The sequence below is a fragment of the Anser brachyrhynchus genome (assembly GCF_964034855.1).
Source record: "Anser brachyrhynchus genome assembly, chromosome: 4".
In the NCBI taxonomy this organism is placed as follows: Eukaryota; Metazoa; Chordata; class Aves; order Anseriformes; family Anatidae; genus Anser; species Anser brachyrhynchus.
Window position 1 is genome coordinate 2,860,644 of NC_137698.1, and position 24,875 is coordinate 2,885,518.

Genomic DNA, 24,875 nt, shown 5'->3' on the forward strand with positions numbered 1-24,875 from the left:
GAATGAAACAGGAGATGTGAAAATCAGGAAAAACACCACATGTTGTGATTAGATAACTGAGATGGGTACTGGCAAATGTGGAAAAAAGACCCTCCAGCAAAGACACACACACATTGGAAAAAAAAGCGGGGGGAGGCTATTTTGCAGAGAATTCCAGCATCCAAAATGTAATCACAAAAACTCCCTTATGCTGCAGTGTCCCATTTAGGGGATTAGGACAGTAATCGCAATCTGCCCCAGCACCCGAGCAGTGCATACGTTAGAAATGGCTTTCGTGTTTTGATGAAGAGAATTATACCGCAACTTAATGAACTCTGCAGACAGGGCCTTTTACAAGGCAGGGAGACCAGACCCACAGGTCCCAAAGGTATCAAAACAGCCCCAGTAATTTTATTTAAGTTACGCAGTTCTGCGTATGAAATCCATAAGATTGAGAATACAATGAATTCAGAATTTCTCAGGTATGCCAAGGGAGCAGATGGCTTCTGAATCCTAGACATTTGCCAAAAGGATCTGTAAATTCAAACGTTGCATTGCTGGATTCTGTTCTTTTCCCTTTCACAGGGAGCTCTGTGTTTACATGCAACGTAGCAGAAACGAAAAAGAGGACAGATTACATCTCTTGATATTATCCCTTCTGCAAGATATTTATAAAGAATGGGTCAAAACATGGTGTCAGTGAATGAGTTAATGAGATGGGAGAAAAGAACCAGCAGTGAGGAGGCATTAACGCAGGCACTCCTGATGCAGCCTAGTCCTAGAGCTGTCCTTAACAGCAGCTTTGGGTCCTTTAGTGTTTTCTCCACCACTGTACATTACTTGTGTCCTTGGAAACCATAGAGTGATCTGGCAAATCACTCATCTATGTTCTTTATTTTTATTCTGTGGTTGGTTTGTTTGTTTTCCAAGGTAACCAGACTTCATTCCACATTTCTAGCACAGAAAGAAAACAACAGTTAATTATAAATTAGGAGAAACCTCCCTAAAATCCGAAACATCTAAATAGATGTGCCTTAACAGAATCAGAGATTGCCAGCAGCGACAGACACAAAAAGACAACAGACTGCAGGCTTGTTTCAGGCCACAGCCAGAAAAATACACCTGCAGTGTGCAGTGTAAATACACTGAATCACGGCTGCTAGCACAGCATCGGTTACTGATACCTCACCGAACAGCTCGGCGGATCCACCTAGTTCCACACAAGAGGTCTTGCGTGCAGCATTTAGCACTGATGCTTTTGGTACCGATGTGGGCACTGGAGCTAAAAATGGCAAACGGGGGAGAAATGCTGCCACGAAGCACAGAAACACACCGCCGCACTGCAAAGCACCAGCACGGCCACCTCCCTCCCTGCCAACTTCTCCAGATCAGCTCGGGGCACGAAGCACCTGGCTCCTGAGTGCCGAAACCATCCCCAGCCCTGCTGGGGAGGAAGGCAGTGCTGGTGTGCCCGCGGCCAGCTTTATGTGCCTGTTCCCTGTGTAGCTGGGGGCTGCCATGTCTGGCACCACCTGAATCTCACTGCAGCTGGGCTAGGTCCACAGCAGGGCGCAGAGGATGGGAAGGGATGCAAAGGGCAAATACGAGATGAACAAGAAGGAAAATGAAAGAGAGAGCATGACACATGGCAATGAACCCCTGGGAAGTGCCACACAGACAAAAGGAAGGGCATGGGGGGAAGAGGGAGAAGGGGCAGTTTTTCCCCTCGTACCTTGCGTTTCCGATCTGCCCTAGAGATTTTCCGCTGCCTTTTCCTCTCCTTCTCAAGGTTTCTCTCCCTCTCTTCAAGTTCGGACTCTCGAACTTTCTTAATGGAAGCGGCTGCATGAGCCATTCTGGAGTGGAGAACGCCCGCTCCAGGGACGCCGTTTCCACCACAGGTGGATATCCAGGTGAGTTAATTTTTTCGGGAGGGCACCAGCCGCAAGCCAGCGCTTCGCGGTGTAATCCACTCTTCCTCCTGCGACTCCCCAGGAAAGGTCACAGCTCTGCAGCACCCATAATTCAGAAGCTCGAGAGCCGTGTCCACACATGCAATGTGTGAAAGCGCTCACAGCCGCACGCACGCAATCGGAGAGCAGCCGGCAAATATCTACTAGCAGCCTGAAGTCTCTTCAGCTTGGCTGCAAGCAAAGACAAGCTTAGCTGGGGGGAAAGAAAGAAAAAAAGAAAAAAAAAAAAAAAGAATCGGCCTTTAAACACACACCACCAAATTGGAAAGGTCTTTTGGGATTCCTCCAGATAGGCTGTGTCTTCTGGCTGGGAGGGAGGCTCCACTTCAGCATAACCACCAGCTGGGGGAGGAGGCAGCTCCTGGCAGCTCCTCACATCGCCCTTCTGCAGGGTGAGAAGAAAATGGTGCAGTCTGACTTACTGACTTGCTGCCGCCGCGCCTGGCTGCGCGGGAGCCTGGCCCGTGCCACCCTGCTCTCCTCTTCCTCGCCACTGTCCCCTCCTTATCCAGCCGGTGCCAGGGGAGCGGGAGCGAGAGCCGCTGGCTTCAGAGAGCAGCGTCAGACCGCTCACCTGCTGCCGCACAGAGCCGCCCCAGCAGGGCTGGCGGTGTTCAAGCCCTCCTTGTGCCGTTGTGCAGCCACGTGAGGCTGCATCAGGAGCGCTGCACCGAATGCGGCGAGGAGGGGGTGCTGCTGGGGGTGTAAGCTGGGCTCAGCCTGCCCTGCTCGGCCGAACTCCACGGAGGTAAAAATAACGCCACGGAGCCTGCTCTTCTTTGTTATTCAACACCAAAAGCTGCTTTCGGATGCTTCCTAAGAGCACTTACGAAGCCCTGTGCTGAGGATGGGGAAGAATCATTGCAGTTGTGGGGAAAGAGAGACCACAAGAGACAGAAAGAACACGCTGACCCCCTCTGCCCCCCGCAGTCATTTGTTTTGGGGACACTAATTTATAGCATTAATACCAGAGACAGCTGGGTCTGCCATTCCCTCCCTGCTCATCCCCCCTCTAAAACCAGCATATCAGAGCTCCGCTCCCGCCCCCCCGGCTTAACTCTGTTATTGCTATTAGCATCAAACGTTTATTTATCAAAATGGGACACATGCAGACAAGAAGAGCCTTTGCATTAGTCCCCGGCAGACGGCTGATCACATTTCAGCTCCCTCCAACAGCACCGATCCAGACAGGTCCTGAGGGAGGTGGACGTGGCTGCCCTGAGCCTCAGCAGAGACGTCGGCAGCCCTGGCTTGGCCACCCCAGAGAAGCCAGGGGCAGAGCAGCTCACTGGCAATGGCACCAAAAGTCCCCAAATCAAAGAAACGAGGGCTCTTTGCCAGATTTCCCTCCGCAACGTATTCCCTGAGTTCAGACTAAATTTGACCGTGTGGCTGCTGAGGCTGAGCCCTGTGAATTTCACTACGAGGCAGTACCACTGAAACACTAACAGATGCCTTGTGAGCTCTTGGTGTGACAGCGGATCAAGGACCAGGACCAACCCCAACATCACATTATTTTTGTACACACAGCTTGGTTATTCTCAGTCCACATAGACCAAGACAATTTATTATCACCATGGGCCTAATCATTATTTACGCCTTGTGCTATTACTACAAGGTTTCACTTCAATTTCACAAATATTGAAGACCGGATTTTCATAAAGTACTTTTATATGAAAACTATGAAGCATTATAGAGACATCTATTCTGTGTTTGAGCCAGTGAGCTGTGCGCTCAATTAAAAATGTATTTCTCTAGTGGGAGAAGACATCAGAAGAAGCGGGACTCAGAGTGCTAGCAAACCTCTGGCCATACAGGCTGATTTTCGCCTGGTTGTTCCCATTTGCAAGAAACAAAAACCAGTGACAAGAACACAAGCATCAGCGGCAATAACAGCCACCAGCAAAGCTAGGGGAAGCAAGGCAAGGGATAAAATAAGGGAGACAACTGGATTCTCTAACAGGAGCGTGGCTTGCCTTCCCTTGGTAACGCGGTACGAACCTCCCAGGTAGCATCGCTTGTGCACCAGAAATGAACAGCCAGCACTCTACAACTCTGCCTTCGTGACACTATGAGGAAGCACGCATCTCCTTCATCTGCAGCACGCTCAGAAACATATTCAAAGCTACCACCTATTCATTTGCCAGATACCTGTCTGCAAATAAAATAACGCCGTAGAAGAGAAAGGTAAAATAAAACACAACCAGCTGCTAACTATTCAGACCTATCCACAAACCTCATCCTATGGTGGGGAACTGGACTGACGATTTGGGGTGCTCAAAGAATGACACTAAGGTAGAAGAGATGATTTCAGCAAATTTTGAATGCTTACCTTACAAAGCAAATTTTTCATGGGATCTTAAGCAAGAAATTTGAAAGTAAGACCACATCACGGGCCACCGTGCTCAGAAGTCCTGGTCTTACCATTTCCCTAATTTTTAAGGTCTTCTTAAGCCACTAAATGCTTAAATCCTGATATATAAAGTGCAGTGGGGTTTAAGGCACAGGAGGGTTTATAGGAGCCCTGTTTATTATCTTTATATTTATATACTTAGTCATGTTTGTCATCTTTTGATAATTGATTCCTGCACATTCAACAGCTGAGTCTCAAAGATGTATTTTTCACGAAATTCACTTAAAGCCAATAAAGGACTTGATGTTCTCCGTAACCCATGTTTCACAAGAGAACAAAATCAGACGCTTGAACACTTGCTGCCCAGTAAGCCCAAATGAAATAGCAGATATTCTTCAGAAGATCACTGACCAAGAACTTCAGCTCAGTCCTGTGAGTTCGCCATTATGTACCATAAACATTTTCTCCCTCACCTCAAAGAGACATGCAAGTATTTAATCACAGTGTGGCAAAAAAGAAGTAGCTTTCAATAGGTTATTTTGGAAAGAACATATCCAATCTGGGATACATAAAGCATGTGTCACTTGTACGTGACACAGCTAATGTCCCTGCAGGAAAGAAGATTCTGTTACAAGATAGAGAGATTTACCTAATCAAAGCAGCAAATGGCCAGCCAGTGCCCTGCAAATACAGCATTTTACTGATCTTAACAAACAGAAATCCTTCTGCTGACATCAATGAGAAGATTGAATTTTCAAGATCTGTTCAGCAAAAATGGAGACTGAGCAATTTCCCCCTAAATGCAGAAAATGTATCATGAAGCTGCTACATAAGATAAGTAGGAAACACAGTGCTGCTGCCACAAACGGTATGTAGGAGGGGAGTGGGAAAGTGGGCAGATGCACAACAACCTAAAAAGAACACAACACTGGGAAAATGGCGGTGGGTTTTTTTTTTGTTTTGTTTTTGATTTTTTTTTTCCCTGCAATGCATTTGTCATCATTAACTCCAAATGCAAAAATACCTAACTCCTGAGATCCAACAAATTCTCATTTGGGATAATAAAGCTTTTAAGACCTCAAGCTGTACAACGTCCTGTGTGATCTGTGAATGGGCTCCGGGTGACTAACCTCACCATGCAATCCACGGCTGTGTGGGCACTTAATTAGGGTTACAGTGCCTATTTGCCTGGTTTACAAATTGGCATAAATCATTAACTTCCTGACCTGCTCTCCCAATTTAACAGTCCCCAGGTTTAGTTGTTTTAACCTGACCCACCAGCTGACACAGCATGCTCCTGCACTGCAGTGCTTTATTAGTCACAGCTATGAACTGCACTTGGGTTTTACTGCCAGCTTTCAGGTAGAGAACCATGATTTACTGAACAAATGATCATTTTCTGTCTACAGAAACCTACCGGACGAAAATCGACAGTAATTGAGTACAAGAGGAGAGGATGTAAACAAGTGATTATCTTCCCTGAAGCACATCCACTAATAGGGGTCCATCCCGTAAAGATGAGGTTCTCTCCACGTAAATCACGTGGGCAGTACGAGAAGAAGGTTAAAACCAAGCCTAGAAATAACACCAGAAAGTGTGACTCAAATCTGTTCTCATCATTTCCCAGAGTTACAAAAAAAGGGAGGAAATGATGGAGCCTTTCACACCTCAAAGCCAGAATGGAGACCATCCTTCCTAGTTCTATGTCGCTAGCACATTCAGGAAACAAGCTGGAAATCGCAGCTTTTCAAACAGCTAAAAATGGGAAAGGTCTGTCCCATTATAAGAAAATAATTTTGCAGCAACAAAAGCTGGGCAATTCAACTTTTTGTCTAGCACCGAGGAAGACGCTTCTGGAAAAGGCAGATCAGAATTCTGCTGGGCAGCTAGGTTCCCTCCAAGGTGATGTGCTGCATAAGTTGTAGGTAATATTGAACAAGCACATCTACGTGTTGCTCCGCAATGACACAACCACAACCTCTGTCCGTCCAAGATGTGCAGTGATTTATACCTGTCCTTGCTGAAAGGCAGGGTATGCGAAGCAGGTCTGGCGATGTGAACACCCAGCCTTTGGTGACCTAGCAAGAGCTGACTTGGCGAATTAGCTCACCTCTCCTCACAAACACGATGTTGACCTCCCCTCTCCGTTGGTGCTCTAGCAGAGTTCGATGTCAGAAGCAGGCATCCTCCTCCCTTTGGTCAGGAAATTATCCTGTGAAAGCTGCCTCTTGACAAATGAGTGTGGAGAAGATGGACAGAGACAAAAATATTTGGAGTGCCAGAGCAGCGTAATAATTTACTTAATTCAACTATTTAAACAGATTTGGATAGATTGTGCGTTCTAGCATACTCAGCCATTTCCATATCTACAGAATTACACATTCCTAGAATAGGAGGCAAACCAAGTCTTGTGGAAAGCACAAAACTATGAAAATATACACTACATTTATAAATTGCCACCTGCCTCACTTCTTGTCCAAACCACACTTATTTATTATTTATACAGTAGCAAATGACCAAATGACCTAACTCTAAACATACAATAACCCTGCAAGTCAGTTAACAATCACATAACCTTAATTTACATATTTTATTGCATATTTTTCTGAAAGAAAAAATATTAAGGTTAAAAAAGGCTACACACACTCACGTCAATGAATACGTGAGGACAACGTGTTCCAGAAAGCTCTGGGCCAGACATTAGCATCACTGTGTTGGTACTGAAAAAGTGATTCATGAAACTACGCTCTGGCTTTTTTCTGTCCCTTGATCACATCTATTTTATTAGTTGAAAAGAAACAGTATAAAACAAGAAATGAAAAAGCGCAACTTGGAGCACATATAGTAATACACATAAATTAGACCCCAGGAATGGCTTCCCCTTCTTTTCTGTTACACAACCTGGGTACAATTCACTGCACCGAGACTTTCAGTGGCGAGTACTAAAAACATATATGGAAGATGACACGGTAATATTTGCAATACTATACCCTTCCTTGCAGAGTGGATTTCTGTCTTGAAGGCGTTCAGTTCAACACTGACAGGAACTTTAAATATAAGTATTGATCACACCAGAGAAAAAGATACTGCTTAGCTACCTTTGAAAGAGATACTGGAAGTATTTATCTCTTTAAAAAATTAATTTTTACTATGTTACAGTTGAAGAAATTGAAATAGTATGGTTAAATGTTTGCTTCTGAGAACTTAAGAGCAGTCATTATGGGATGAGATCAAAGTCTTTTGTCTCCAACAAAAATCAGATACCTAGCAAAGAGAAGAGGGCAAATGAATGATTATTTTCTTCAAGTACACTCCCAGGTTCCAGTCACTGCAGATTGATGGACATCCGTGCTAGATATTTCAATTTAATTAGTAATCCTCAAAGGCTATTATCCATGAACTTATCCAGTCTCTCTCTGAACCTGTCTAAATTTCCAGCATCCGTAACATATTAAGGCAGAGTTCTTCAGCTTAACTACTCGTTCAAGGTGCCACTGTCACAGGCAGGTGCTTAAAACCAGAAAACAAGGCAAGAAGCGAAAACTGTCATTCCCAAATCACAGAAGTCCTTGCACTCATCCTTTATTACTGTCCAAGCTGCGCCATGACAAAGCAATACTTTGCGCACATCACCAGCTTCCTGAACAAGAATGGGATTTAGAAAACCCCTTCAGAGACTGATGTCTCTAGTTTATTTGAACATCCCAGACATGAGGAAAAGACACTGCAGCTGCGCCAAAGTTAGCAGCTCAAGAAGCATGTTCTTTTTCTTCAGAATCCTAAATAAACTAGAGATGTATATTTCCGGCAAGAGTGCCCGTTTTGCAGTTTTCTGACGACAGCTTAGCTGCATTAATTCTGAATATCACTTTACTTATTTTAGTTCTCATATTGATTGGACACATTGGCATCACATTCTATTTTAACTAAGTCGAACAAGGCCTGACCCAATAGCTTGCTAAGGGCAACAGCAGACATTTCATTGATTTAAATGGACTTTGGATCAGGACCACGATCATTTAGCTCTGCACTGCAACGTGCCTTCTCATCTTCCGTCCTGCCCTCGCCTTCCTGCCTTACCTTCTTTCATCTTTGAGTATTGTGTTCAGTTTTGATCTCATGGGGGTTGAAGTTGCTGTTAATATGAAGAAGGAGTCCAGGGATCACCCTGAAGGTGTTGCACATCTGCCGTGTCTGATTCCCAAAACGTGCAGTACTTTCTGTAGGCTCCCTCCTCGCAGTCACTGCACTTACTCCTGATGGACCTGCTGCGAGGGGCTCAGCCAGTCACCCAGACACGGCCCCATCTTTTGCGGGTGCAGCGTGCTGAGCTGGCTCTCTGCTCTGCAGACAACACAAGAGTTGTTGATGAATTTTGTTTAACATTTTTGTCAATTATTTGGACAAGGGGATCAAATGCACCCTCAGTGAGTTTGCAGGTGACACCCAGTTAGGCAGGACTGGATGTGCCTGAGGGTAGGAAGGCTTTGGGGAGGGATCTGGATAGGCACGATCGATGGGCTGCATCCAACTGCCTGACATTCAGCAAGGCTCAATTCTGGGTGCTGCACTTGTGTCGTAACAACCCCACACAGCGGTATCGGCCTGGGGAAGAGGGGATGGAAAGCTGCCCAGCAGAGAAGGACCTGGGGGTGCTGGTCCACAGATGGCTGAACATGAGCCAACAGCGTGGCCAGGAAGGCCAACAGCATCCTGGCCGGCATCAGAAATGGTGTGGGCAGCAGGACCAGGGAAGTGATTGTCCCCTTGTACGTGGCATTGGTGAGACCACACCTCAAATACTGAGTTCAGTTTTGAGCCCCTCACTACAAGGACATGGAGTTACTCCTGTGTGTCCAGAGAAGAGCAGAGTTGGTGAAGGGTCCAAGAAACCAAGAGTTATGAGGAGCGACTGAGGGCACTGGGGTTGTTTAGCCTGGTAGAAGAGTAGGCTGAGGGCAGACCTCATTGCTCACTACAGCTGCCTGAAAGGAGGCAGCAGCAAGCAGGGGGCCGGTCCCTTCTCGCAAGTGACAAGCGATAGGACACAAGGAAATGGTCTCAAGTTGTCCTTTGGGGGTAATACGAATAAAATAACTTTACAAACGATACCAATACTGAAAAAAAGAATTATGTTTTAAAATAAGAACGCACAACAGGAAAACTGACTTGGCTGCCACGGCTTCGAAAGTCTGCAAGCCAACATGACCCAGATCTCATCCACTTTAAATCCTTTCAGTTGCAACCTAGATGCTGCACATAATCAGCTCTGCTTAAGCGCTCCTGCTGGCAAATGTACAAGTGCCCCTGCACTTCGGGGTAGGACCAGGTCATATGCATTCACATTTGAATGGGCCCTGTCTACTTTGAATGGAAAGTTTACATGTCCTTAACTATCAGAATAAAAGCCTGAGCATCTGCTACATATACCAATATTTTTTACAGTCTGACCCACAGAATGAGCCTTCCAACGTTAAACAACATCATTAAACTTCACCAACAGTGAAGTTACAGTGTGCAAGGTATGGAAAAAGACGATGACTGAGTGATGCATCTTTATATTCCTGTCTACTATGTATATATGCTATCTAAAATGTCATTTCTGTCATCTATACAACATCAGGACTAATGGATTGGACTATATTTGGATTTCAGCTACCAGCTGTAATACACTCGGAGCCTGAATGTTTGGATCACAGTAGTGCAAGTAGATGTCAAAAATAAAATGACTACACGTAACTAATCATCTTTGTTCCTCTTTTTTAACCTCATAAGAACAGTCTAACTACACAACTTCTAAAACGCATCAGCACCAATGTGCCTTAAGTAACAACATTCAGAAGCCTTGTATACCTGCTCTAAAGCCAATAATGTTATTTTCTTTCTCATTTGCTCTCACTTAGTGCTATAAGAACATAAAGAGTTAAATAATGCATTATCTCCTTGAATACTTTTGGTGAAGAGGTGTATCGTTTAAGAAGTCTTTCTGACACATTTTTCCACTGTTTATAGTGAGAGCAGACATACCTGATACTCATTTATAAAAGCACGTGAGGAAATTTTATATTAAGAGTTCTCAAAAGAGCTCTCAAAGACAATTTTTAAAGACCCCCTCAAAATTTACAACTATACTTAACAAATATACAGAGAAACAGGGAAATGAGTCTGACTGTTCTAAGCCCTTCTTCTAAACTAGGTGTTTTTCACCTTTTCCTCACATAAGAAGACTGAGAGTCCTTTACTTTTGTGCCCCGAAGTATGATCAAACTAATACAGAAAACAGTGTTACTGCCTACAGCGTACCAAATCCCCCTGTCCTACACACACGCAGCCTAGCAACACCCTTAGGACACATTTGGCCAAAACAGAGAGAAAATGAGAAAGGACAGCGGGGTTTTGCCAGGGCAGGGTTTTGCCATGGCTGGGCGTTGCACTGAGTTGCGTTGTGTTGGGCAGCACCACGGAGAGCAGCCGCCCCTCGCTCTGGGCCCAGCGTCCCTTCCGACTGACCTCCCAGGTCCTAAACAGCCAAAATTCAAGCTTTCACATGCAAGAAAGCCAGATCCAGCTACTGCTGCATTTCTGTAGAAAACATGGAGCCGAGATAAGACGCAGAGTGCTGTGCTCCCCACCACGGGTGCCTGTGGAAACGAACGGCAAACGATCCCCCTCTCCTGGTTACGCAACGCTAAGGCAGCGAGGGACGCAAAATTCGGCTCTTTCAGCATCACAGCAGCCTAAGCACAACATTTTGGGATGGCTAAAACACACCGTTGTTCTTGCTGCAAGTGCTGCAGTTAGCATCCAGTTCAACGCAAACATTTATTCGGGATATCAACAATAATCATTATCCACAGTCATCTTTCCACACACAACTCTTCGAACAGCTTACCAAGGACAGCTGGATCCAGTTTTATCGACACACCTGTAAATGCCCTTAAGGTAACAGCCTGCAGCAAACGAGACGAAACGCACTGACAGCGGTGAGAGGAAGCAAAGGACTAAGTGTGAGAGCAGGGCCCTCCTCTGCGCCTCCCGCCCCCGTTGCGCTGCTCGGCTGCCAGTCAGGATCAGACAGACCACGATGCTCCCGGTTATCACACGCACCACGAAACCGTTGGCAGCCCAAAGATAAAGCCGACCAGGGCATTTCTACGGAAAGCACCCGACAAGCTCCAAAGGCCCCTGAGGCACAAGAAGTGAAGAGACAATTTCCCTACACGGTACAGAAAAGCCACAAAGCAAAGCCTCAGGACCAAACCCTGCGACACGGAGCAGGCCTCTGACCAGGATGTAAACCACTGCCGAAGGGCCCTGCCTCACGGCTTTCTGCTGCTTTGGGATTAATAGTTATATTCTTCAGCAAGCATCTCTCTGGTGACCTTTTACAAGCATTTCAAAACCTATTACAGCTATCTTTTCTATATAATACCAATTTAAAAGCAGTCATTTTTGAGTCCACTAAAGGCATAAATTAGGCAGAAATCATACAGGACGTAGCTTGTTGTCCATGACCTAAAAACATAATGTGGATCTCATTTACTAAACACAAGTCTTTAGCCTTATCTTACAGTATTACTGTTAGGAAAGAACTTCTAGGGTTTTTTTCATAGACACAAAAAGCACATGAGAACACTGCCATCATACATACTTCCAATGTCTATGGACATTTCAAAGACTGCGGAATGCCATTTTTACCTTTACTTCATTTACTTTACATTTTCATATTAAGAGTCCTGCTTATTTTTAACAGCTAGTGCTTTTAAAACATGCAGACATTTAAGAGGCCAATTCTGACTTTAGGAAGTTTATTGGAATGGCCTGTCAAAAAGCAACTTGGCTTCTTGTCATAAGGATTTTCAGATCACTTGCACAGAGCTGCGCTTGAAAAGCACAAATGTGGCCCTGAGTAAACTATTTTCTTACCATGAGAGACTGAAATGATTTGGGCTATGGTAACACTGATCTGCACAGGTCTGCTAGGCCAGAACTGTATTTACATTGAATTAAAGGAGCTGGTCTGATTCTGTATTTGTACTAAAGACAAAAACAGTCTAGATCTGAAGCTCATCTGCAGAGGCAACTGCATGTCTCAAGCTAAATATGGAAGAGTATAAATTTGCAGAGGCAACTACACGTCTCGAGCTAAATATGGGAGAGTATATCTGACGCACAGCTCTTCCCTTCACTATGAAATCTGTCCCACCATGTAACAGAGCTTGTCCATAACATTACACCTTCAGCTATGTGAAACAAAGCGCTCCCAGAATCAAGAGAACCATCTGACACACAAAAATGAATATATTACCATGAATTTGTTCCTGAAGTGCCTTCAATTTCCATTAGTTCTTGTGGAAGATGAGGAAGAAGAGCCTGCCTTTTCAAACAGCTAACAAGAAACGGTCCTGGTTCATAGCTAACGTAAAGGCGGCTGTCTGCCTGGATTAATCTCCATCATCACTTTAAAAGCAGGGTCTTTCTAAAAGGAATAATTTCTGAAAAACTCTGACTTCCTGGGGGCCTTGGAAACAAAGACCATACAAAAACGGAGCTGTCTGAACCACTTTCCCAAACAACATCTTGCCATTATGGAGATTGGAAAATGTATCGCAGAGATCATGACCAAAATTGTATCCTTGCAAAAGTACACAGTAAATAATCGGAAGCCTTACTGTAACTCAGCTGAGTTCATCAAATGATCCTCACCGCCCATCCCTATATATTTAGCAATTTTCCTTTTCACCAAGACAGCCACATTAAAAACAATGAATAAAGAATACTGTAATTTACCCATTTCCTCCATTTTACTCAAGGTCAAAAACTGGATGATCTTGCTTGGAGCCCTTGAAGTCTGCTATGTGTAAAATGACAAGCTCCTAAGAGCATAGACAGAATCTTCTTTAAAATTAGAGATCATATAGTTGGTAGTGAGCCCTGGCTGGACAGGACTAGAAATAACCCTGCAAAAATCTGAGCAAATGTGACCCCCAGTTCAAACCTGAGCTGGCCGTATCTGTTTGTATGCACGTGGCAAAAGGGCTGATGATTTATTCACGTGGGTAAGTTGTGTTCTACACTACAAAGGGATATAGGCAGCAAACAAAGATCACGTTAGAAAGGAGGACAAAAACTTGCAAGTGTGTCAGTCTAGATCAAATATATACTACAGCCCAGGCTTTGCCTCACAGGTCAATTTATCATCCACCCCTTAAGCTCTTGCAAAGGACAAAACAAGCTTGCATCCCGCAGTGTACGGCACTGGATTACAGGCACCATTTTAATATCACTCTGCCAAGTTAGCACTCCCAGACCACCTGCAGTGAGAGTGCTGAGCAGAGGCTGTTCTCCTTCGTGTGCACAGGGCTGCCAAACTGAGAACAACCTGCCCGGCACGCAAATTCTGCTGGTGATACAAATAATTGCAGGAGATGAGTTTCAAAGCAGAAGTTAACTGGCTTGTGTGGAGAAGGCAGAAGCTGGACTCCGCTGAGAGACAACAAAGACTAACACTAGCTTGCATTTAGCCCGTCACTTGGGACACAAGAAACCTAGATGCAAAATCCCAGGTGTCCTATTACCTCAATGAATGAATGGCCCAATTAAAACACTGTCATTTATGTAAAGTAGTACAGCTCCAAAAATGAGGAACAGACTGGTCAGGCACTAATGCTTTCATATGAGACATCAGAAACCTCCCCGAATCAAAAATTTGCAAGTAAAGCCCTCCCCACCAGTACCTCAAAGGGCAAATGACACGGTGCGCTGGAGCACGCTGTAAAACCACCGAGTCAGCCGAGATGCCTGTGTGGTGGAGCGTGCTGCTCAGGCACCAAGGCAGGAAAGGCAGGGCAGCGTGATGCTGCATCCCAGCCCCATCTTTTAGCTGGGTTGATTTGCAGCCTTGCGCTGACATGCTTATCTTGCCTCCGTTGGTGCCGTCTTGAAGGTCACTGCGTTGCCCACCGCTGCACAACACAGGGGTATCACCACACTGAAGAGAAAGTTTGCAAACTTTCCAAAATTACCTGTCCCTTCCACTCCTTTAGTTGTCATCTCTTCTCTTTAAACGCACAATGATGCATAGCAAAGTGCTTTGTTAATAGAAGTCAGTCTTTAGTGCATCAGCTAAACCTGAGATTTGTTTTTGCCTAAAAGTGAACAATGTTCAAAAAAGCAGCAAGGACTCGGGTAAAACCCATGCTGAAGTAGCTTTGCATAATAATAGTAGGTTCCAATTTCCAAGAGGTCTGAAGATCCTAAATACTTTTTAAGTCATGGAGGTTAAAAAGTGTGCATCCACAGAAAAGCTGTGAACTTAAGCATGGACAACTCTGTTCTCCTATATTTCAGAGCCATCGCACCTTCTTCTGTTTAGCTCACGATATTCAAAGCCCCTCTGCCCCAGAAAAGCAAGCTTCACCCCCATCTTTCTGCAGCCAAAACAGGACTCGTACGTCCTCCAGAGCTTTGTGAGGAGGAATGGTTTACCTGTGTATACGGAGTTTTTACGTTAACTAGAACTGCAGAAACACATCCCGGGCATCCACTGTTCCTCCCCCTAGAAATTTACACCCCAAGCTGGGTTTAAAAATTAAAGTATCATCATTTGCATCATCATTGCACGCATGTCATTTGGTAGAATTATTACTAAAACCAAAGAAGAGATACAGAGGCTTGTAGCAATCCACATGAGTTTATATATATTAGGTACAGGTATTATATATAGCAGTGTTGTAAAAAGCTTGCATTTTATATACGAATATTAAGTCCATGTCTAAGGATAAGGAATTTTAGATTTTGAAATGGTCTTACAATCTTACCACATAAAAAACAATTTTATATTTAGTTTTTAATATGCATTACATTTGCACAGCTCATACATGCAACCTTCAGACACTGTCAAGCAGTAGCCACTGCTATGTTGTGCACCCATCACCAGACCTTCATTTGTGCGTAAGACATTGCCTTCACATCTCTAAATACTATTTATAGAGATGAATACTCTAAATAATGTGTATTATTTTATACTCTGGCTTTCTGTAAGCTAGATTTTGCTCCGAACTTTCAAGGTTCCTATTCTTTCTGGCTTTATGGCTTTCCCCTGAGCAGTGCCTGTGGCTGGTTTGAGATCCCACCGCTCACCTGTCACTGCGCCTCTGCTGCTTCTCCCACCGCTGCTTGCTGCACCAGCCTAGATTTTGCAGCTGGCTTCTGACTGATGTGGAAAATGACAAAATGTTGAGGGATGGAGTAGATTCCGTCGTCCCATTAAATAATTAAAACATAGCTTTGCGGCCCACACCTTTGCGTGGGTGTCAGCAGCAAGGCACTGGGCATGCTGGGGGCCACCGGGAGAGGGCAGGGGCAGCCCCGTGCCGGGCAGCGCTGGCCCTGCAACAGGACGCGGGGAGGAAAGGGGTGCTTCAGCCTCTGGCTGCTTCCCCAGCCAACACTGGCAGCACCTTTGGCAGGCAGCAGCCCCGGGCCCCCAGATGCGTTCGCTTCTCAATGTTTTGCGCCCCAAGCACTGACGGCGGCATGCAACTTACCATGGGGCACATCCCCTAAATTAGCCTCCTGTTTGGCCCGTTTCTTCGTGTAAGAGACACTCACAAATACGATCAGGTCACGCGACCTCGACACCTCTGATTTCACATCCCATTTGGACTTAATTTTTCCAAACTCGCTCCTGTTGCATCGAGGAGGTTACATCACACAACCGCGCTGCACGCAGCGTCCAGGGGAGCACTGAACTCGGGAGTTTCCACACGGGAGACACACAGTTTCTTGCCTACCATCAACAGCAATGCATGTGGGATTTACTGCTGTCTCTTGGCACGCAGCAAGGACAAATACTCCATGTCCAAATGGAAAACGTGCTCTTTTTAACCATCAGGCAGGTTCCTCGGAGAATGGTGGCTTCCCCAGCCCAACCCCTCCCGGAGGCAGGGAGGTAACAGAGCCCAGTGAGGCTCTGTTAGTGAGAGAAGAAAACTGCAACCACCATCGAACAGACCCCTGCTGCCTTTCGCTTTGTATGGTCTCAGATTAGCTGCTGTGTAGCCACGTATAAAGGGGCTGTTTCTGAATTAATCAAGCACTGAGCTGCCCAGGGATAGCCTGTGTGCAGAAAGAGACACCTCACCTGTCATTTTGTACAGCAGGGCACAAGAAATCTGATTATTGCTGTTTTGTCCTTTGCTTTTATTTCCCCAACACATTTATTGTTGCTCTTTTAACCTGTTCCTGCGTTGGGAAAAGCAGGGACTTCTGCAATAGAAACAAAATATTATTGGGCAGAATTCTGGGTCCCGTCTCACCTCCTACAAGACCTTAAATTGTATCGTATGTACTTCACCTGCACCCCAATGGGAATGCAACAAAGGTGAGGCGTGGGGGATGATGCAGAGGGTAGACTACAAGGAGAGTAAGGGGGCTGTGGAAGAAAATATCACAGGGGAAACATGCAAATCCCTATTAATTTTAAGGAGCATTAAGAGGTGCGCCCACAGCCATTCTTCCGGTGTGATCTCTGCATCATTACAGGCTCAAATCGGAAAATAACCCCAGAGCTCTGGGAGCTGAACACTGGAGAGTTCACCATGAAAAACGAGGCCGATCAAACTCCTCAGCCAGCCTCCTGGAGCTCTCTCCTCATCTTTCTTAAGAGCCTTTCCACAAGTGAAAAGAGTCAACTGCACAGCAAAAAGTCTGCTTAACATCGGACCCAAATTCCACGTGCATCGTCTTGCTATGAAGGGCATTATTAGAAAAGCTCTCTACTAATACCAACTCCTCCTGTGTTTTTGCTGATCTGGGCTAACTGAAACGCTAACAACTGGAAGTCAACTACATAATTTTGTAGAGAATGTGTTAGGATGATCAAACTGAGTCGTTAACATCTGTCCTCAAACCCAATGCACTTTATTCAGAAACCCTCGTGTGTACGCACTGTGAGATAGTCTGTAATTAACAACCCTGCTCTATGAATTCATGAAACCTCTGCCTCACCCAGCGAGTGGGCCCAGACAGCTTGCACTTAAGAACCAGAGCTCTGAGCGCTCATTTTCCCCTTGATGCTCACTGGGTGGCAGAAGGACTTCAATTCTGCATGATAAACCTGATTTCTGAAGGTGGAATTATTAATTTTCTCATAGGCTTTTCTGTAATTCTCTGCTAGCGCACATATATATCTGCAATAAGTACTGATATATTTTCAATGATGGCTTTGTGAAATGAAAGGCACTTAATCGTCAATTTACAAGGCTAAACATATTCCCTAACTTTGGCTGCACCAGTCGGAAGCACGTTAGATCTTATTCTTCAGGACATAGGCATTACATGTAGCATTTGTCATTCAAAGCTGGTATTTCTACTGGCTTCCTTTGCTGTAATGAGTGCTCGGTATTTCCACAAGCAGACCACTGCTGGCAGCCCCAGCAAATTGGCGTTTCTGGTGTGAGCAGCATCACAGAGGACCTCTGGGAGGGAGGAAGTCGAACCCACACCTCCAGGGCAGCGTTCAAGTTCCTTAATGCTCAGCCGTGATCCCACATCTTAGCGCAAACGTCCCAAATCGGACAGAACTCGAGCAAGAACAGTGATGAAGATAACATCCCCTAACCACCAGTTACCACCACAGAAAGGGATCCTCTTGATCCAAACACACGGGTAAATGCAGAGGTCCCACCACAGGAGATGGGATGTGCATCCTATGCAAGTCTCCCAGACTTCCTAGTTTGGGGCTTTCCCTACTTACACGGTTGGCAGAAAGCGAATCTGTTGAAGCTCCCCTGTGCCTCTCTGTATTTCTGGCCTCACAAGCAAGAATCACCGGCCCGTAAGCACTGCATACAATGCCAGCTTGTTGCTTGCCTTCCAACCAAGCTCCTGGACTAAAGGGTCGTCTACCGCTATGTCCCGATGCCTTTTGGCAGCCTGTCTCATCTTCTTCAACACCTTATCCACCCCACACAGCAGTATGTCCCCATACCCCCTCTTCTAGCCCAACTCCACCCCCGGTGTCCTCCTCCCTTTCCCCCCATCCGCCTCGTGATGGATCCACCTCCAGGTGGCACTCGGCATTTTGGAAAGGCTCACCAAGCTCAGCACGGAGCCCTTTTGGCTCGCTCTCCCTGCCTTCAGCCACCTCCAACCTTGCGCGATGCACCAAGCAGCACAAGCGATGGGATTTCCAGCGAGGGCACCCGGGGACCTGCAGAGAGGTGCCCCGGCTGCCACCCCGTGCAAACATGCAGAAGGCGAGAGCGTGTGAGCTGGGGACAGGCGTCGCTGCCTGCGGTCGATACCAGCATATGGGCTCGGCACGGAGCGGTGCCCAGCCTCAGCTGGGGCTGCCGCGTCCATTCCCTGCCCCTGATTACAGGGGATCATTAATGCACGTTAGCACTGGTGGTTATTGCAGTGAGCCAGGGTTTCCATAGGAACAGAGCGGCTGGCTCGCCTGACGGCATGTTATTCTGCACATGCAAACCCCAAAAGTGGGCAAAATGAATCCGAACACGCACGGCCAGACAGACACAGGGTGCACTGAACGGGCTTGGCAGGGTTTTGTAAATGAGTTTAGGAAAGGCCCTATGTAACAAATGCTTTGCTAAATCTATATGCAGTGCTCCCACACATTTTGCAAACTCTCTGGCTCATCTGCTGATTTTCTATTTTTTTTGTCAGGCAAAATATATTGAGTTTCTGTTAAAATGTGGATAAGGATATATCCTCTGTGGTTTCTACAAGCACTCTGATCATTTCAGAAGATAAACATGTCTACAAAAGAAAGTTATCGGACAGCAGATGTACTGCTATATTAATGTACACTGATAAAATGTGATACTGAAGTACCGTGTACTTACCACTATGCAGATTCATTTTTAGCACAATCTCCACTTCCCACCACCCTATTTCTTATTTTCCCTACTCTCCAAGCAAGCAGGGGAAAGAAAGTGTGTTTTCTGCTATGTCCAATGCCATACAGAACATCATGGCACTTACTGTAACAAATATAAAGCATAATAAGCTGTCTACATTGCTTCTCTCCCTTTGCTTTGCCCATAAATAGTCCAAACTCTGAGTTTCCACCTAACTGTATTGCTTATAATATTGTAATGCAAATGGTTTGATTGATAATGAACAATAACACAAGTGTTGTTTTTTTTCCCCTGAGAGAAGCTCCGCAAGTCATGGTAAACATCCTGTAAAATGCATACTGCTTAAAATGTACTTGTAGTCTGGCTTCTCTTGCCTTAAATGTGGTTGGAAAATTATTCAATTTCTTTTTCTGTAGAAACCTGTTTCTGTCTCAGTCTCTCTCTATACACACACATTCACGTGTATATAAATACATGAAGAAATATATGCCTGTATGTGTATATACATATATCCATGTTTTTATATTATATATAAAATAAAAACCTGGTTATACATATGTATACATACACATATACACATACAGACATATATTTCTATATATACAAAATAAAAACTTGGATAAGATCTAGCATTTAAGGATCAACGATGCTGTAACACTGAATTGGCCACGCTGCATTTGCAGAACTCTCACAATCCAGCACGGGAAGCTGGAAAGCAGAGGATCCTGATCAAGGATCAGCCAAAATGTTCACGTTGCAATTTGGTCAGCTATGGTATTGTATATCATAAGGCTTGCTCATCAGTAGATACAGAAAACAAAAACATCTGTCAGCAAATAAGGAATACAATGATGCTCCTAGTCCAGAAATGTACTTCAGCAAATGCTTAATCGTTAAGATCTTGACAGTCTTAATGATTTTCATGAAATGAATAGCTAAATAACTGCTTAAGTGTGTGTCATAAAGCAGCCTATGAACCCAACAAAAATAAAACTAATAATTGTTTTAGGTATGCCAGCCTCTACAGTCTTGCTATTTTTTAAGCTGTTGTTCCAGTTCACTTTGGCATGTGCATAATAGCAAAGCATTTCATACACAGGGACTGAATATAAAGCTGCTGATGAATAAGCTCCATCAAGCAAGGTCAGTTTAGAAGGAACTGATTAAAAATTGAATTATTTATTCTGGATTGTTTGCTAGGTACTACTCAAAATGCAAATGTAACTACTGTCCTAAAACCATGATTGTCCAAATCCTGAATCAAAATTTTAGATTCTTGTAAAAACAACGATAACACAAGACTAATGTTAGATGGCAAAGCTACAAGAATGGGCACAACTAAATCACAATATGTTGTCAATAAAGTCTTGTTAGAAAAAAGAATAGGAAAAAAAAAAAAGAACAAAGCTGAGACGTAAAGCAGACTGAGATGAGCAGGATATGGATCCAGAACACAGCATAAGAACAGCCCAGTTCTAGGTAAGACATTTGTCGTAATTGCTGTCCTGTGTGCTCTTTGGCCAGAAGATTTGCTGTGAAATATCTTTTGTTGAAACAACTTAGGCTTTCAAGTTGTTTTTACAATCCTAGCTGAAAAAATAGCCTTGTAGGTATGAAAGCAGAGTAAACAATACAGCAGTGACTCAGCCAACACACCACCTGGAGCATTAGTAGAGAGGTTGAGTTCCCTATTCACCACTAACTTGTTCAGCTTGAAAAGGTAAAGCATGTTGCTTCATAAAATTTAAAACTACCAATACTTTGCTGCCATGATTTTAACACAAGCATTCGAAGTCCTGACTGTTTCCCACACCATCTTTAGGTCTATTCTAACGGTCCACACAAAACTGCCAAACCAACAGGGCGGTCATTTCTTTGTGAAGAAGATACTCCTGGATGTGGAATAAGGGATGCGGTACATTAATCTGTATTTATCATACTGAGCTTTCTTTGGCCTTGTTTTCCAAAATGCATTTTCATCTTTTATAAGCACAGCAAGTTACTGTGGATCTTTTCTGCAATCATTTAGCAAATCACACCTAAACTGGTCCTATTAGACGTAATCAACACCAGTACACCTCCATGCATTCTGATATCCTGCCTCAGATGTCTTTTCTGATTTTTGTGCAAATGCATTTGAAATAGAGAAATCCATCCCCCCCAAGTAAACAGAAAAAAGACCCCCCTCCTCACCTCTGGCACCAGAATCCAAAATATCCGTGTGGATCAAGATGAGAAAAGGCTATTTTGAAAATTAAAAGGTCAACGGGCAAGGCTGAAAGAAATTGTAAGTCACTATATCTGCAATGCAGATGCGTGAAGGACTGCTGTATCCCAACCAATCACTTAAGATTTCACAAATCAGAAATACTGTTTACTGAGAGCTAAAAACATGCCCAACCCATGCTTACTAAGGAGCAAGTAAGACCCTGTCCAACATGACATGATCCCATGGCAAGTCATCTTGGCCCAAGATCACGTCTAATCTAAGACCATCTTCAAGAACTGAACTTTATGATAATAGAAAAGAGATTTTTTTTTATTTTTTAAATTTTGCATTTGTATCCTAGCAGTTTGATAGCTTTTTCTTTAATGACAATTTTCTACTCTTTTATCCACATTTTGTTAAACTTCTTTTGTAGTTACTTAGACCACAAATGACATTAAAACATGTTAGTTTGGGCCCCAAACTTTTGCTGTTGTATAGAGCACTTCAAATGACACGATCTTACCTAAGGTATCTTTCTTGAATTCAATGCTTGATGAGAAAATAAGACTTTTTGTTTTCCTGTCCTGTTCAGAGCTATGATGAGTGTCCTGTAGGGACAATGGGGCTTGTAAAAGCCTCACAGCAGCAGCTCTCACATTGTATACAATATCACTGCTGAAATATCTTGGATTTGTTTGCTCTTTGCTAGCTTCTGTGACAGGACTTGCATTGATTAACACTGTGTCCTGAGTCTCTGTGATCTCTTTGTGCTCATACTTAGGTAGTATTCTTGCAGAGGATAAAAGCTGTAAATACTAACCATCCGGTCTACTACTATATCTGATTTTGTGTTTTCATAGACATGCCAACTCAACTGAAACTGTAATAGGGGATGCAAGAGATGGTATCATCAAGTGAGGCTCTAGATGTCATAAAAAACCTTAATTCATGGATTTCTGTTTGAATATGAAAACAAATTGAGTCCAGGACAGGAGGAATTAGAGAACAGCATTCATGGGATAACAGCAGATGTGCTTCAAACACAGGAGTACAGTAGTGCTGCAAATATAAATTACAGTAACGGCCAGCAGTTTGGAAAGAGACGCTTGCAACAGCATGAAGCATCCAGTTATATGGATACAAGTTTAGGAAGAGACCCCAGAGTTACAAGAAAGGGTAAGATGATTCTTCAGGCTAGTCTGAGCAAGATCTGATGAGTGGTCCTCCGGCCACAGGGTGGTAGTGAGGTCATGCACCGCCTATTGACATGTGCCGGGGCAGCCCTGAGCACAAATTAAAAGTCAAAATTTAATGTTTTCTTTGGACTGTGCTCTGCTTTGAGCACAGGGTGAGCAAGATGATCTCCAGAGGTCTCTTCCAAACCTCTGCTTTCTGGGATTCTCTGAAAACAAATCCATTAAACGTACTAAGCTGTAGAATATTAATCAAGAGTATTTTCCACATAATTAACAATTAAATGCATGCTGGCAACCTGCTGAATGAACCTTTCCCCTTCCACACACAAGTAGCTACCATCTATCATTGGTACCCTCTTGGCTTTTACATAAAAGATCATGAAAACATAATCAGTGTCCTCATGTCTTTCAAAACAACGCTGTTCTTCTTACAAATCTGGGCTAAATAAATAGTCGCTGCGCAGAACAAAAAGGCAGTGGAGCAATGCAGAACCCCCCGAAGGATGTGCTGTTGGGTCAGAGATCCATCAAAGCCTGCCCTACTGAAAGAGTCCCAAGAACAACGTGGTTGGGGTACACAGCTGTCATAAGGTACAACAAGAGATAAGTCAGTTTATTTCTAATTGACCAAGCACTCAAACCTGAGGGAAATGAGTTCTTATAGCTTTACCAGCCTTATTAAACTGTATTTCTACAGAAGCCTGCTGCAACAAGATTCTTAAAACTCATCAGAAAATTATAATTAGGATTTCTTATCTCTTTTACATGGTTACTGATTAAAATCCTCCTAAGTCACAGAAAGGCTTCCATTGACTTAGGAGGCTTTGGAGAATCTCCCCATAATTTTCATTGATGCTACCAAGAGTTGTGTTTGTAAAGGAAAAATTAGTGAGTTGATTTTCTTCCAAGGAGAAAACTTCCTGAGTTCTCCTTTAGAAGGGCTTCCACAGGGACAACTATGAGCAAAAAAAAACCCTCACAACTGTACAAATTTACTGCTGCAGATGGGTTTACACTAAGCTGTTATTTCTACTGAGGAAAGTCTCTGAAGGGTTCTTCTCAGCCATCACAGATGAAGGGAACAGTCATGTACAACTTCGTAATCCAGAGCAAAATGTTTCTGCCTACACAAGAGCATTGTGTGAATCCCCACAGAACAAGGCGTGTGGAAGTCCTGGTGAACATCGTGCTGTACACCAGGAGGGCATGTAGAAGGCAGATAACAGTCTAAGCAGCAAGAAGTGAGGAAGATAGCTCTTTTTCACTGTTGTTAACGAAACAGAAGCTCATATAGATCAATTAAAATGCATCCCAAAGCAGCTAGGTCAGGTACTGCCAGTGCAGAGCCACAGCACCCACCTGGTACACAGCATCTGCCAGGAACAGTTGGCTTATGGTCAACTCTTCATAATACGTACACATATTGCCTACGTCTATTTACCTCAAATACTAATTCAGGAACACCTACCTGCACTTCCATGACCTCACTGTTAGCATATCATGGCTTAATTCTTCACTACAAGAAGAGCAACACTTAAAATAGGTTTGCAACTGAAATTAAATTAATAATTTTTACCATGACAGCAATTTCGCCTATCTGCAAGACTACACAGCCCAACACTGTGACGGCTAATTAGGCTCTAGCACGACTGTCAGTGGGATATTTCTCCAGAATTTCTGAGCATTTCTGTGCAAGTAATGTTGATTTTGCCTTTAAGCCAGTAATAAAACATATATATATATATATATATATCAGATACACATACAATTTGGAGAATAGTAAATGGAATTAAAAATTAAATGCATGCATCTGCAGGCTCCGTGCCTGAAAATACAAAAAATAAAAACCGAGTTTTACCTATAACAGTGGGAATGATAGCACTTCGTTTAATTCACAAGAAAACTGGAATATTCACTGGAATATTTAGTAGCAGCCAGCATCAGGACAGTGGGCTATCAATCACAGGGAGGTAAAGAGCCTTTAACATGCTCAAAATAAGTGTCCACGTCTGGGAACAAAATTTGCTACCAGGTCTGGGCTTTTTTTCCCTCAACAGCTCTAGAGGAGGCCTTGCTCAGTTTCTCCCTGCTGCAAGGATATGTTGTACTCACTACGAAAACTGGCGGCGGGCAGCTAGACGGGAGGAGGCAGGCCAGATTTGGTGCAAAAGAGCTACTGCGCAGGGAAAGTGGAATAACTGAAAGGCTGCTGCTGTTCTCGGCACATAACAGCACTCCTTCAGGCTTCAAACAAAGGGGTTATTTCCAGTAATCCTCGCC

At 44.1% G+C, this 24,875-nt stretch overlaps 1 protein-coding gene across 18 annotated transcripts in view; it reads right to left on the reverse strand.

Moving 5' to 3' along the window:
- The window catches only part of ANK2 (ankyrin 2), a gene marked incomplete at its 5' end in the record, with an annotated part of 358,674 nt that overhangs the window by 190,829 nt on the left and 142,970 nt on the right, over nt 1-24,875 (reverse strand). Inside the window, one exon of one of the 18 annotated variants that reach the window (XM_080591207.1) lies at nt 1,712-8,698. The exons of 13 other annotated variants lie outside the window; for them this stretch is intronic. In XM_080591207.1, coding sequence (XP_080447333.1) covers nt 1,712-1,834 — 123 coding nt within the window. Of the gene's footprint in view, nt 1-1,711; nt 8,699-24,875 lie in introns of those variants that run through there. 4 more of the 18 variants (XM_080591185.1, XM_080591193.1, XM_080591195.1 and 1 more) reach the window with 4 other exon arrangements.